Here is a 16,023-nt window from a genome sequence, read left to right as displayed (position 1 = left end):
AGGTCTATTATTAATTGTTACTGAATATCGGTATTCTCTAGAAAAAGTTGTAAAAGTTGTCGTAAGCGTGTCTAATAAGGTTGAAATTCATTTGCCACATAAAAAGGTTTCACTCACACATGCGGACATTGAATGCGTCTCGCAGTTAGGAGATTTTACTACGCGTTCAGGCTTCAGTCATCAGTGACAGCTGCTCACTGCACAGTGCCGTAGCAAGTAGCCGTCGATGGACTAGGAACGCCTTCGTGCGCAAATCCAAGACTCTGTATTTATACGTCTCTCGCTTCGTATAGATATTATACAGAAGGTACTCTGTGGGCGGGGATTACCGTCTACCGTTGGTGACGCAGTTTCAGCAGTTTGGTTGTTTATTATTGACTGTTGCTTGTTATGAGTTAAGCCATTATTCGGTATATTCGGCCTTTCGGCCGATTTGCGTATCGGTTCATATAGTAAAGTGTGGCAAGAATTGTTAAACGAAGCTATATTTTACGGATCACGACTGTGCAGAGGCTGTTTTGCAAAATTAAATATGTAAGTGAATTTTAAAAGTTTCCTTTGTTGTTATGTTTCTACCGGATTAAGATAATTTTTGTGAAAATTTGTTTGCAGGAATTCGTTTTGTAAAGTTTGTGGTTTTGTTGACGAAGCGTACGATGAAAATCTTCTAATCCATCATGAGGATACTCCAAAACATATGTGTAATTTGATTTTACTAAACTATAATAATAACAAGTAAGTACATGTGCACCTTATATACGGTTAAAACAATTAAACAGTATTGAATTATTTAAATTAGTTTAGCTTTGAAGTTCAAAATAGAAGGTATATTAAAAATAAAATACCATATGTCTCTTCTTAGTTTACCTCTTAATTATCGTTATATTCAAAATAACTACTGATTATAAATATTCAAAATTATTTCTTATTTCCAATACTTTGTTATAAGGTCCCACTTCAGTAAAAATAGACATGGGGTAAAAATTTTTGGCCATGCAAAAAGTTTGTCTACGGAGACGGCATATGCTAGGAAAGTTGAAAATTGCAACCACCACAAAATTCAAATTGTTGTAAGTATTATTGAAATAAGTACTTTATTTAACTTAGCTATGTCCCTATTTAGGTTTATTAAAGCCATTTTATTTAAGAAAATCATGTCCTGGTCTCTTTCAATATAATATTAGTATATTAAAATAATATAACATTTAATTTATTATATAGGTAAAACCACAACAGCAAGTAAAGTTTACATTTGACATTAGTAATGACATGAAAAAAGAGGATCTGTTTATAATTGGTGTTCAACTTGCCCACCCTCAACCACAATTTCTCATGAAAGAAAATCCATTCATATTTGGCGAAGAACCAACTATCATTGCAAAAAGTAAGTAGTAGGAAAGTAAATTTTAGTGGATTCAATGAAATATCTAAACATAATTTTAAAAAGTTGCAGCCAAATTTTGACATCAAATGTCTAGGAAATATTAATTCTAAAGTCCAAATTTATTGTTTAACCAATTTTAGCTTTGTCCTGTAATTAAACAAGTTATGTTAACTTGCAGTTTGTATCTAATCTATATTAGTTTTACACTTTTGTACATTTTATTATAGAAACATCATTGAAGGGAAAGGTGTGCATATTATTTAATGCAGCAGATATTGGACAGTATGAGATGCCAATTATGTTTACTCTTTTCCGTAAAAGTGATAATAAGAACCTTATATTCATCAGAGAAATGGTAAGAACTATACTTTTGTTCACTTTAATATTTATTATTTGTTTTTATCTATAACTTGTTTGGTTTACATTAACTAATGATACATTTCTTGTATTGAAATTCCTTGCTTTAACAATTTTGATTTGCAGGTAGTGTTAGTACAAGAGCACATTGAAACATACACCAGCATCAAATACCCATACACAAATCAAGTTTGGGAAAAAGCACCAGTGTATGTCAGTTCCACAAGCCAGCCGTAAGTCATTTTTCTTCCGACCGTTAAATTAGGATTCCTTGAATTAATTCTAATTAAGTTCAGTCCCCGTAAACCACTTACAAAATTATTGTTTTCTTTGTCCCCTAATTGTTATGAATTTAGGATATTATTTAGTTATTTAATTTCTTTATATATATAATAATATGGTTAAGATTTTTTAAGACAAATGTTATATTTTTTCATTTTTTAGATCTTGTTCGAACTACACAGTTCCCAAGTTATTGAAGACTCTCTTGCCCCTTGGACTGGAAGAGACTTCATTAGAGGGCTTGAATTTACCTACTGAAGAACGAGAACAGCTCGGGCTCTTAATGAATTCAACCAAGTAAGTAGTTTACAATCAATACACAACTAACCAATACTATATACACATATATGTTATTATCTATAAATTATATACATCATATTTTATTTGAACATTTAAATAATAAACTTGACTAAAGCACTTGTCTCGATCAAATTGTGTTTATGCTGTGATAAGGACTTATTTTTCAGTTAACTATATATATATCTTGTATATGTCTAATATGAGTAATAAATAGTCTCTGCATAGTAATATTTTAAAGATTAGTTTTATCTATCTAGTTTTCGAAATTGTTTGTTGTTTGATATACTCTTTGATCGATAAGTCTTCAATATCGATATGATATTTAAATTAACATTACTTAATTAAAACTCATGCATTTATTAGTGATTTAAAATGATAAGATTAATTTATTTATGCTGTAAATAAAAATACTACACGTAGCTTCGAGCGTATTTAGCGAACGTTGCAAATGTCGGGATGATTCAAGGTTGAAAGATAAATGTAATTTTGTTCTGAGAACTTACTTCATTTGTATTTAAAAGAATTATGCTCGTCTAAAAGAATTTGCATTCATCCGTTTACGTACCCGTAATAAAGTTGTCTATTCTTAACTTAAAAAAAACCATTGTATTAGGCATGTGTTTACGTGGACGCAGGTAGACACCTTTTTTTCTGGTTGGGGGATTACAGCTTTCCAATATTTTTTTTTGAGGCACACTCAAATAAATGGTAATAATGCTTTTGTTTGCTTTGCAATTCATCGTGGTTCGCGTAGGATGCTGGGCAATTGGTTGATCTTATATTCAAATTGCCTACGTACTATAAGAGATTTAGTTAAATTATTAACAGTTAATGCCGTTTGTTAATGAATGTATATGTAGGGGTTAACTTTTGAATTGAATGGTATACCTTACTCTTTAAGCCGCATTAGTTCGATCTTGTCGTGATGATATAGCTTAATATATGGACCACAAGTCCACAGTTGTGGAAAACACAGTTTAAGCCAAACAAATTGACATACAAATGAATAACGGTTCCGACCTCCGAACAAGACCAGACATCATATTGAAGATCTCTCAGAGTCTTTTGTCATTCGTTCATATACTTAATATTATGATGTTATAGAAAAAAATATATTATTAGACATTATTATCTTAAATAATAATAACTAATAGTTGTTCTCTGATTTGGTGTTGTTCAGACGTTACGCGCACATATTTCGGCGATTTTTTTTTGTTTATGCTAAGATTTTTCTGACAGAATGATCTTCGATGAGGGCTACAGCAAGAGGAATTATGTGGCCTTCTTCCATCATCTCCTGTGGTGGGAAGAAGTGATTGCGAAGATTAACTTGCGGGTATGTTTATTAACTAATTTGAGTATAAAAACGCGCGTCCTGGTGTCCTGGATATTATAGATATGACCACAGATATAGGCCACATTCTGTCGTTCAAATCATTTTTTAATACTACAGACGTTTTTTACATTTATAATAAATTGTAGTCACAAATTAAATAAACACAAAATCTAACATTCCCTTACAACATTGTTCAAAATATTGATATTTACAACACACTTTCAACTTACAGTAACTTCGTTTATCGTGCTCTTAATGAGGTTAAAGATTCCATTTAGTTTTAGTTATTATTTTTTTTATAGTAGTCCATGGAGGACAAACAATGTGACGCGTAATTTATATATATTAAGATAAAAATAGTATAAGTATAAGTTAATTGACAGAAAAATCACTCACTGCTATTGACTAAAGTTTTAAAATCTCTTCCCATGAGAATAGAATTATTGTTATAACAATACAATAAATAAAAAAAACTGTTACGATAAGAACTCCCGTATACCCAACAAAATATTATTTTTACTTAAGACAAAGCAAAATAAATAAGAAGTAGACACAACAGAAAGGAATAAGCCATAAATTCTTCTGTAATCTTAATATAAAAAAGGGACAGATCTTTTGTTATAAACATTCCTAAATAAATATTTAAAACGTTTTAATTTTAAACTGACCATTGTAAATTTCGGATACACTCATTGTTTTCATTTGCAGAATTACAACATGTTCGGCGTGATGCTTGTAAAGAAAGATGAATTCTTTGTACTCGAAGTACCAGGCCTGGCCGAGAAGCGACCATCTTTGTTGCGAGGTAATCATTGTTTTCTAAATGTTTTGTTTATCCAGGTACCTTTACCTTTTCCTTAATTTCTAATCCGTTGTTAACAAAAGGTAACATCTGTTAACTATATAATAGGTAAAATAATAAACAAAAACTTTTATTGCCACCAATTTGTAAAGAAAATCACCATGCCAAATGCAAGGTATTGTTTCATATTATCTACCTGTTATATTGTCAATTTGAGATTTGGGTTAACGGTTTTATTTTTATTATAGCACATATTTAGGAAAACATATGGAAAAACATCGTGTATGACCTGGACTGTAGTGCAGTGCTCTATAGCACAGTTTTGGCTTCATTTATAGTAATATTAATAATAAATCCGTTAAAGATTGTGTTCGTGACTTATAAGGCTAGACTATAAAATGAAGTATAGAATATTGGTCGCCATATTGGTTTTATAAGGCGTGTCAGTGAACATTTTCATAATGTATGAAAGTGATTTACTATACATACGTAAGTATTCTCGAATGTGGTTGATCGATTTGCAAAGAGAAAATTTAATAGATTCGAAACGACTTTATAAAATTTATTTCCTACAAGATCTATAATAAGTTTCACACGCGAACATTGTAAATTGATACTTTAGACTTGCGACAAAAACAATACGATACAATGCTAATACATGACATCATCACAGATAAATGAATTGCAGCTCACTTCTATAAACTCACTCTTGACTTGATTAAGCTATCGTGGAATATGCTTAAACAGAGTATTAAGAATATCCATATCGCTAAATAACCTGCATCATAAGCACAACCCACAAACACCTCACACACACACTCACGTACATACCCTAACTTTCACACCATAACACAACACATCCGCATTAGGTATTACTTAGTAAAATGTTTTAATTTTTTTTTTCGTTTATGGTTTTTATATATTATGTATCGCCATACTCGGCTATACCTTTAGTACAATTGATTTTTGTTATATTTAATTTATGATAGTCGTAGGTTGAAACACATAAATATGTAGTTGTTAATACAGTCCGTCAGCTAATTGGTATGTAGTGATGTTGAAGTAGGTTTCAAAAGTTTATCCCGGCGTAGGGGTCTAAATTGATTTTACAATATATATGAAAGAAGTTTTAAAAGTTTAGAATTGTATTTTAGAATATATTTAAAATAGTAATGAATGAATAAATGAATGTTCGCTCTTAGTACGTGTTTAGGTGTGTATATTTTTTAGATAAACTTATTGGTTTTTAGGTGATAGAGTGTATGTTCGTCCACAAGGCGCGCCAGATTATATGTTCGAGAGCACAATTAAACATATCGAAGATAATACTGTCTTGCTGGCTGGAATGGACTCAAGGTGAGAATTTGTGTTGTATTTATACGATTCTTTTTTAATTGTAATCTGCCAGAAGTGACGAAACATAACATTGCATGTGTGAGCGAGAACATGCCAGCGAATCACGGGAGCAAGAGATTGCAATCCTACTATGAAGACTTGTAAGGCGATGTCAATGTAATGGATGATAATTGATGTAGCAGCTAGATAGTCACGAGTTCTCTTGGTAGAATGTTTACGCGACCCGAAGTTACCCCAACAGGGACGTAATAGGTGGAAGGTTTAGTGTTTAGGGGTTTTAGAGCGTGTCACATAGTCTGCGCGGAAATGCATTTCCCTCATGAAATATAAAAAAGAGATCAAATTAAAATCGTTTTATAGTCGAATAATTATAGAATACAGAGGCGTTTAATATTTTTTTTATAGTAATATAGTAAGATAGGTGTGTTATAAAAAAAAAGTAGAATTTTGTTCTAATGCAGTGTGTTAAGATCGCCATTATACATCTTGTAATATTGTTATGTCTAAACATTGTATTCTATATTATTTATGTACTATCATATTGATAATACCGGATTCGCTGATAAACATTTGTCACTAAAGATTTGATAATTCAATTTAAGTCATTGCATGAACAATTTAGTTCGGTTTTTAAATCGATATCCAATCATACGGCAATTGAACTTTCTAGAAAGAACTCGGAACCCATGAGTAATACAAGAACGAAATAATTTATTATTAATTCCGTTTTGCGGCCGCCGATGAATCGATTCAAGGCAACACCATTTTTGTTGCATGTACTTTGTCGGGGTGCTGTTTTCAGATCGGATTGTTTGTATCAGCTTTAGCTTTTGAGATATACCTTTAGAATAACAACAATCTTCTGTAGTGTTTTTTTTTGCTAGGCTAGTTCACCACTACGAAACAGACCTCGAGAACTTTAATGCTCCAAGAATAACCTTTATATGAGCATTCCAGTGATCCTGGATATTTTCCTCCATATTTTGAATGTGTTTATGGAGTTCCCCTTGTTCTGCACGTTGATCGTCAAGATTTTCAGGGAAGCTGTCTAAATGGCTGTAGAGGTATTGAACCTTGGTGCTCGTATTACAACCAAGCTGCTGGATGTAGGACAACATCAGTTCAATACGCTCCGCAGTTTCCATCCTTTTTAGTTTTACAGAAAGCTTTGTGCTGTGCAAACGAAATCCCAGTAATTTTTTTCAAGACTGATCGTGAAAGATGCCTGAGATCAGTTTTCATCTTTTATCACATTCCTTTTTCTTCTTATTTGTAGATCAACAAACATTCTAGTTTTTAGTTTCTCTGTGCTGAAATTATAGAACTTTATCGAGATATATTTAACACAATAAACATCCTTGTGCCCCTCCCATACCAGCTTTCTGAAATTGTCTTATAAGTCCTAGTTCTATATTACTGTAGTAATACTGCCATATTATGCAAACCTGGGCAACGGGTTCATTTATCACATTCAGTTTTCCTAGAACGTCAGAAGAAGAAAAAGTCTTTATCATCAGAAAACAATGCTGTCGCGTCGGTAATTATTGTTTCTGAGCTCAAAAGATGTCTTTGCTTTAATTAAAAAAAAGTAGGATTTCCGGTGTTTTTAAAAAACAATGGTCCCAGGTCTTTGACAAATCTATTAAAGAGCTGGAGCTCAGCTGTCTGCGTCTGGGGCTCAGAATAAAATAAGTTGTTCTTTTTACATCACATGAAGAAGAGGGTTTCTTTCTAACTCGTAATCAATTTGTGTTGATGAAGGACCTTTGGGTACTGGCTCATCGCCAGAGTACAGGACTGGTCGAGTTACAGATAACAAAATAGTTAGTTAAAACTATATCGCCCGGTCTTTAATTTTTGAATGTATATTCATCACAGATGTTTAAAAAAGTTGGGATCGTTTTTACAGATACTTCTCTTAAAAAAAAAAGATCTCGGTTGGTTTGAAGTTTAAAGGTGACTAGTGGTCACACAAAAATATGTCTGCTATATCTCAAAGCTAGACCTGCTGTAGGAAAGATTAAGGCATATTTATCATCAGCAATCAAATTAGTAAACAACCCTAAGGTCCCTTGTGTTATGAAAACCAAATCTTCGTATTACAGATTTTCACGAAGAGATAGGGACCTAGGGTGTTAGAATTGAAGACAAAACGACTGCGCTTGTCGCTTTGTCATTAGTCAAATAGAATCGCTGTTCTCCAAGAAGTGGAATCACAATAAAGCGAAAGCACAGGCGTCTTTTGTTGTTAGTTTTATCGTAATCGTTTCCGATTTTTCAGCTTTTTGATGCTCTACTATCCCGAATCATTATTTGACGTCCGATTCATGATGTCGCGTGTGCCAAAAGAGCGGATGCATGACGCCGTACACAAACTCTTTACGAGTAAACAAGATTCGAGAGTATTTCCCCAAATGAATCTGAAGAAGGTGCCTCTTCAAAAGATCACCAGGTATAATGTGACCTATTTCGTAGCATTCATTTGACTTAATAATAATGGATTTTATAAATACATCTGTTTTATTGTAGTATTTATTTATTGTAGTTTAGTCAAAAACAATAAAAAAAAAATTAGAAATTTCGTTCAATAAATTGTAAATACGCGCTGACAAGTGTAATTTTTTATGTAGATTTAATACACAAATAATAGATTATATTTCAATGAATTTAATTTTTAGACAACAGATGATAAATTAAATCGTTTTACAGATTCCATAACGACAGAATAGCTAGCAACCCAGAACAGCGATCTGCCGTTACACACATAGTGTCAGGGACCCACGGCCTCGCCCCGTATATTGTCTATGGCCCGCCCGGAACTGGAAAGACTATGACCATTGTTGAGGCGATTACTCAGGTACATTAAAATATTGTAAACACAATTTCATGTAGTGTTTTTAATTGTATTACTAGTTGTTCATAATAATACTTTTTAAGTTATATTTAATCAATATTTTATATACAAACAGACTGAGTCAGTGGTCTACTTTTTAATTTTGCTTTTAATAATTATGGAATGTATCACAAGAGCCATGCTTTAAGTAAATATAATAAATTAATTTTTAAGAAAACACTTTTTAAAAGGATTGAAGCTATGTATTATTATTATAAACTTATAATTACCACCGTCACCGTGACCACGCACGCTGTAAAGCGGAAAATTTTAAATGTAAAATTATATAAATAATTATAAGTTTATAATAATAATACATAGCTTCAATCCTTTTAAAAAGTGTTTTCTTAATGTGTAAAAGCAATGTTAACAAAAGATAAATTAATTTTAATAATTGGCTAAAATTGTTGTATTTTAACTCTAGCTTGTGGTCCGTAACCCAAGGAACCGGGTGTTGGTATGCACCGACTCAAACATGGCGGCAGATCACATCGCTTTGATGCTTCTTCAGTATAATAAGCAACTCAACATTACCAACTTTCTATTCCGAGCTAACTCTCAGTGCCGTGAATGGTATGTCGCTAGTGCCATCGATTTATCAGTACGAAGTTATAGCTCATTGCTCAAATTTCTAATATAATCGGAAAAAAATTGACAAATTTTAACCTTCTGAAAACAATTCGATAATCGAGTCCGATAAGTGTTTGGCACCATTAACTATCAATTACACATATTTTTAACATTCGCTTAACTTTAACTTAAAGCTTGTTCCTTAGTAAATGCATAACGCCTATGCTTTCTTAGATTTAGTTTTTTTTACTAGTAAATACTTTTTATTCAAGCATTATCATGCTCCACCTAAGCCTTTAAGAGCAAAATGTTTAGCCTTTAAAATAACTTGACTTGATTATAATTTAATTAACAAAGTTTTATTGCTAGTGTACTTATAATTAAGATAATGAGTTTGATTACCGACTGAAACAATTTTAATTTATAGAAATCTTTATTAGAATATTCTAACAGTATACAGTAAACGTCCTTATAACACGATAGTCGTATAACGTATTTGCATATTAATCTATTTCCTCGTATTAGGAGGCAATTTCACACGTTATATCTATACTGTGACATATATAATCCATACGCACTTATTTAGTTCATAACATACTTTGATTAAATCCCCTTTAACGAGTAAAAGTTCGCGAATCATTTTTACATACCGCGTTATATGGGGTCTTACAAGCCCGTTATGCAACGTCCAGCAACGTGTTACCCATCTACCGTGTTATTGAAGGGATAACTGTATTCTACTGTTGATTGAATTAATATTGATTTAGAAATATATGTGGGACCTAAAATTACTAAATATTAAACTAATTAATTATTATTAAACTAATTAATTATTATTAAACTAGGACGGTGATGCCGCCGGCATTAGCACCAGTGTCCAATGGTATCAGCTACGAGACGTTTTATTCAGTTGGCAACGCTCAAGTGGCTACGTACAGGATACTAGTGACCACGCTGTTGCATGCTGCTAAATATGCATCGTAAGTATAAATCCAGGTTTAGATTATCAGTCTCGAGTTCGGTTGCGGTTGCCGTATGGATCTTAAGATATATGTTAAATAAAAGACGTTTGAAGCTGGATAACAACTGGATTTGATTCTTTAAAACATGAGCTTATAACTAAGATAACAATAGGGGTGGGGTTGCGACGCTGGATTAATAATAAACTAACTTGTCTTATGGAAGAGTTCGTAAATAATGAATTGAGAATGTTACTTTAAAAAGGGGATAAAGCTAAAGGACACTTATTGGCTTCAAGTGTCGAATCTGTTTACGCTTATAATTATTAACTATATATATATGTTAGGTTACAGAACTCTCGTCTCGACTGACTTTATTGAATTAATTGTTAATTTTGTTTAAGCAAGAGCTGGGAACGCTGGCAGTAATTTTTTTTACGCATTATAATGATTTTTTATAGAGTTAATTGAGATTTTTTGCCAATTATTTTTGATCCTCAAGATAAAACAACAGTTCTGACTTTAGGCTTTCTTAGAATGCGTAAAACGTTAAAAGTCTTTTGTGGAGTAAAACGTTTACGTGGTACATTACAGACCGCGCAGCCAGGCATCTCAAAAACTTGTCATGACCCATCTGTTTGTGGACGAAGCGGCTCAAGCGTCTGAACCAGCGGTGTTGGTCCCCATCACGGGTCTATTGGCTCCCAATGGGAAGCTGGTTCTGGCCGGTGACCCCCAACAGTTGGGACCCGTTTGCATTTCCAGAGATGCGAAGGAGAGGGGTTTAGGTTAGTTCTACTTCTTTAGTTTAATGAGAAAACAACTTGGTAATTTGGTTGGTAGCTCAAAGTACGAATTACGAATATGAAAAATGTTTAGTTACATTAAAATTTCTTACGTTCCAGGCTGCTCGTTGTTGGAGCGTCTATGCACGACGTACTCGAACATGTACGAATCAAACCCGAACTACATGACAATGCTCGTGCAGAACTTCCGCTCCGACCCTGATATATTGGCCATACCCAATGAATTATTCTATGGAAATAATCTAAAGGTAAAAGACTTTAGGAAACAAGTGTGATTTTAAAAATGTGCATATGTAAATTTTCGTTTTTATACATTTATAATATAATACGAATAACGCGTGTGAAATTTCAAATTGATACTTTAGACTTGCGACAAAAACAATACGATACAATGCTAATACATGACATCATCACAGATAAATGAATTGCAGCTCACTTCTATAAACTCACTCTTGACTTGTTTAAGCTATCGTGGAATATGCTTAAACAGAGTATTAAGAATATCCATATCGCTAAATAACCTGCATCATAAGCACAACCCACAAACACCTCACACACACACTCACGTACATACCCTAACTTTCACACCATAACACAACACATCCGCATTAGGTATTACATATTTAATAATTTTTATTAATTTGTCCTTTTTGTAAATGTTTGAACCTTTAGGATATAGCCAAAGATGGAATACATAATATGTATATATTAGTATATATCATCCTTATAACAAATGTCTTTGCCTGCGCAGAAGCGATTTTTAGGTATTATATTACTTAGAGTGACGTTTGCGTCCCGCGCTGTGTACGATACGCAAACTTTCCCCCACTCCCTTGTTTAATGCTCAAGAAGTTTGCCGGTATTTGTATAATTGTTTTAAAAATAAATAAATTATTATATTTGTTTTTTTTTAATATATTGTCTTACATACGAGACAGTAACAAGTTATCACTTTTAACTACATAATGCAATGGAGTGTTAATCAATATATTTTTATATTCTAGGCCTTTGCCCCATCGGACCCGTTGAGCAAAATCAGTATCCTCGGTCTACCTGGCGGAAAAAGTGCAGTTGTCTTCCACGCAGTTAACTCTCGAGAACAAAGAATGGGAAATGCGCCCAGGTATTATAAAATATATATATATGTATGTATATTTATGTTTTTATTTGTTTTATTATATATTTAATTCAAAATATAACTCATTAGTATCAAATATACAGTATGTTGTTACAATTTTCTTAATATACATAGTAATAATAAAAATAATTAAAAATTAATAAAAAAAGCAAATAAAAACAAATTTAATATTTCCCTGTGCCACTGTTGACTTTTTTTATGGTGGTAAACCTGAGAACCTTTTTGTATGTAAATATTATGTATCTCTGGCTATATTTTGAGTGTAATTGTATGTTATATATACATTCTTGTTAGCTGCAGAAACGACAAAAAAAATTTTGAAGCTCTCGGCTCATATCAGACCCTATACCCGGCTTTTAATTGAAAATCATTTTCATATTAAAGCCATTACAATATAATTGTTATAAATAGTAAAACATTATTGTTTTACCACAAACTTAAATGTAAAGTTATATGCTACATGTTAACTAATGTAATGTAACGCAACTTTCTGATTGTTAATACAAATTGATTGACATCATTATATAGCCATTAAAATATGAAGACAAATGTAGTATATATAAAGTATACATATGTAATTTTTAAATATTATTTCCAGCTATTTCAATGAGAGGGAACTGGAAATGTTGAAGCGCTACACACAAGCCTTGCTTGAGGACTACAGTGTGTTGCCAAAGGATATTGGTGTGATCGCACCATACATCCGACAGGTATTATTTGTTTACATTCACTATCAGGAAGTACTGATTGGGATTTTGAAGGCTGTGGTCGAAATAAACACAGGTGAACCCGCAGGGCAAGTTCTAGTACTCTAGACTAGAGTGCTATTTTTAAGGCAGTTTTTGCCCCACTATTATGTGGAACCAGCAGCCCACTGAATTTCCGAATCAATTTGACAAAATTAAAAAGACTGCAACGCACTCGCGATTGAGAGTGTCGGTATAACATCAGGTGAGCCTGGTACCCGTTTGCCCCGTTCTATAAAAAAAGAAAAGATTTTTATTAATCAATTTAAATGAAAGTATTGATGTTTCAACAGAGATGCCAACAAAGACGTATATAGATCATTTTCATGTGGAAACATATTTATAGGTGTACAAGATGAAGAACTGGCTCAAAAGTATCAACCAACCTGACATCGAGGTGGGGACAGTGGAGTCGTTCCAGGGTAAAGAGAAGAGGGTGATCCTTGTGTCGACAGTTCGGGCAAACTGTCGTCTACTTGAGTATGATGCCAAATACAGCCTGGGCTTCTTGGTTGATGACAAGGTGAGGTTTTCATTAGTAAACTGGTAGCGCTTTTGGGCCAAATAGTACAGGAATAACTTTATCTAAGAAAGTTCTCGATCAAGAGTGATATATAGACGTTCGTAATTTACTAGTGGGACAGACCTATGTGGGTCATTCTTTGCAGATTAAAATTGTGAATTTCACAGGAAATTTGTTCTAGAACTACTATGTGCTACAGACAATGAAAATGAAGGAATTATAGTATCGTAAAGACTTTGTTATTTTTTACTTCCAGCGTTACAACGTGACGTTGACACGAGCTAAGGCAAAGCTCATAATAATCGGAAGCCCGAGTTGCCTCACAAGAGATGAAAAGTGGCGAAAATACATGGACTTCTGTAAAGAGAAGGACAGCTACTACGGCTTGGAATCTCAGCAAATTGAGAGGTCTACCTCCCTTTTGGTGGAAATAGCGAAGACTCGGTTTGACAGGTGCCGCTTGTCGGACGAGCTCAAGGACTAATAGACAGGTAAGAAGAAAGGTCCAAGTCCATCAAACAAAACAAAAAAATTCGGAAAGCATATATGAGATGAATTGAACTACAACAAAATATATCGAGTTGTCAGTTTTATTTTATTGATGTTATGCTCATTAGGTATTTAATATATGTCTAATTAAATTAATTATTCATATTAACAGGAGACATTGTCTCCTACAAAAAAAAAAAAAAAGTAGTAGCTGGTAAGATTTAAGGATTACATAGATGTTTTTAATAGATTATTACCTGTTCATTTTAAGTATTTCAACGAAATATATTGTGCTGAAATTACTGTAGTTGAAATAATAGGTTCACTTTGATCTGTTTCTTTTATTACATAAGCTTTTATGTCATTCAATTTTCTTCTTAGATGATAATGCCGCTAAATATAAAAATGGCTATGATATCTTAAAAGAAAGTAAAATAATAATGATTAGAAATTCAAATGTATTTTAAGAGATTTCACAGAAATTAAACTATCATGACAACTATTTGTGATCTTTATTCTTCTAGTCTTCTACAAAAAAAAATTTGATGGCCTTTTTTCTCAAAATCTATTACTAACTGCTAGATAGTAAAATAAGTATTTTTTATTTTTTCAAAAGAGCTAAGTTAGCATCAGGCATTGCTAAAATAACAATTACAGTATTGTTTTTACATTTTTATATTATATTCAGCGTTTTTATATCTGACTGACATTGATTTCATACTATTTTGTCTAATCACCTATCGGCTCTCTTTATTTCACCCTGTCACAAGGTAATATATTGTGATATTTGTTATAATGGTTTTAATACCTATAACATTACTATATTATGTAGTATTATATTATTTAGATATAAGAAATACAATATTTTTTATGGACAGCTGTATTGTCATTTGTGAATTTATAATGTGGTTGAATGTTCAAGTTGACTTGAATTATTTTATTAAAAAGAAATTACGATTGCAAAATAATTTGATGTGTACTTATATCAATTAGATATATATAAAAATTGTTTATTAAATTGTTTAAATTTAAATTAAATTGTTTAATTATTCAGTTTTGTACTGGTAATTGCAATTATTTAAAAATACCGTTTGCCTTTACACCTTTATTACCTTATATACCAAATTAAACTTTAATCATTAAAAAGAGCAAAATTTCTGAATTCTTACCTTCTGCTCTGTTTGTGCCATATTATTTGCTCATTTAATGACTAAAGATTACTTTGTGTTTCCACTACATGTTGATGATGAAGCTACTATGCTAGTAACCATTCCTTGTTAAATATCTTGATACATTACCATGGGCCAGTCTTGATGCTTATTATTAATATCTTAGTTTCATAGTCAACAATTTGGTTTGAAATAAAATAACAGGGTTTTTTTTAGAAATGTAACTGTATTGGTGACCAAATATAAAATTAAATTGTTACATTTATTTTATTAAAACACTTTTACTATATTAATTTTTTTATTTGGTTGTCAACAGAATATGTAATAAGTATTTGGTACTGTGATTTTTAATTGATTGTTGTAAGTAGATATCATTTTTTTTTGAATAAATGGATTAAGTATGTGTTTTATTTTATTTTGTTCATCCATAGCAATCCAACCTATTTAGAATTTTTATTGATAAATGTAAGTCATCTAGATCTGTAGATTTTGATAGAAATCAAAGTAATCTGGTTATCTTTGTAATATGTTAATGAAAAATAAATTAATATGTAGGCGATTCAAGTACTTCCTGGCGAGTCGTATTACTAAGATAAGGCGATGATTATTTCGACTAAGGTCTTTTCTTGAAAGCTCTCTCTTAGTGTTATTTCTTCAAGTAAACATTACATAAAATGTATTTGGTACTAATAATAATAATATGTAGGGACCGACTAAGGTTAACGTTCGGTAATTAATATGAAATAAGTAATTCCCTATATAAAGACAGAGCAAAGCGAACAATTTCTTATACTTGAAAAGGATAATTAATTTAATATATTGTGTTATTAGTTATTAATCTATATTTTAGAAACAGCACCTCAATTTTCGACAATTCTAAGAAGTTGGGAACACTGTATCCGGGGGGCTGGGA

At 32.0% G+C, this 16,023-nt stretch overlaps 1 protein-coding gene across 1 annotated transcript; it reads left to right on the top strand.

Annotated features, from left to right (window-relative positions):
• Positions 1–220: 220 nt before the first annotated feature.
• Positions 221–14,937, top strand: LOC123716293 (putative helicase mov-10-B.1). Its single transcript, XM_045671956.1, has 20 exons — positions 221–534; positions 613–735; positions 950–1,070; positions 1,222–1,384; positions 1,612–1,739; positions 1,868–1,974; positions 2,186–2,320; positions 3,563–3,659; positions 4,368–4,464; positions 5,712–5,817; positions 8,099–8,269; positions 8,527–8,674; positions 9,135–9,283; positions 10,126–10,260; positions 10,834–11,027; positions 11,145–11,293; positions 12,050–12,168; positions 12,782–12,893; positions 13,276–13,452; positions 13,709–14,937. Coding segments are annotated over exons 1-20 (2,661 nt in total). The 5' UTR covers positions 221–532; the 3' UTR covers positions 13,937–14,937.
• Positions 14,938–16,023: the final 1,086 nt, after the last annotated feature.

Source organism: Pieris brassicae, chromosome 11 (genome assembly GCF_905147105.1).
Source record: "Pieris brassicae chromosome 11, ilPieBrab1.1, whole genome shotgun sequence".
NCBI classification, from domain to species: Eukaryota; Metazoa; Arthropoda; class Insecta; order Lepidoptera; family Pieridae; genus Pieris; species Pieris brassicae.
The sequence above is the reverse complement of the archived record's forward strand: the minus strand, read 5'-3'. Positions and strand labels throughout refer to the sequence as shown.

Excerpts from the sequence above, each read along its gene's own strand:
- LOC123716293 (XM_045671956.1), top strand. Across the intron at positions 1,385-1,611 it reads ACCAACTATCATTGCAAAAA|AAACATCATTGAAGGGAAAG; the intron begins GTAAGTAGTAGG and ends ATTTTATTATAG. Across the intron at positions 11,028-11,144 it reads TGCGAAGGAGAGGGGTTTAG|GCTGCTCGTTGTTGGAGCGT; the intron begins GTTAGTTCTACT and ends CTTACGTTCCAG.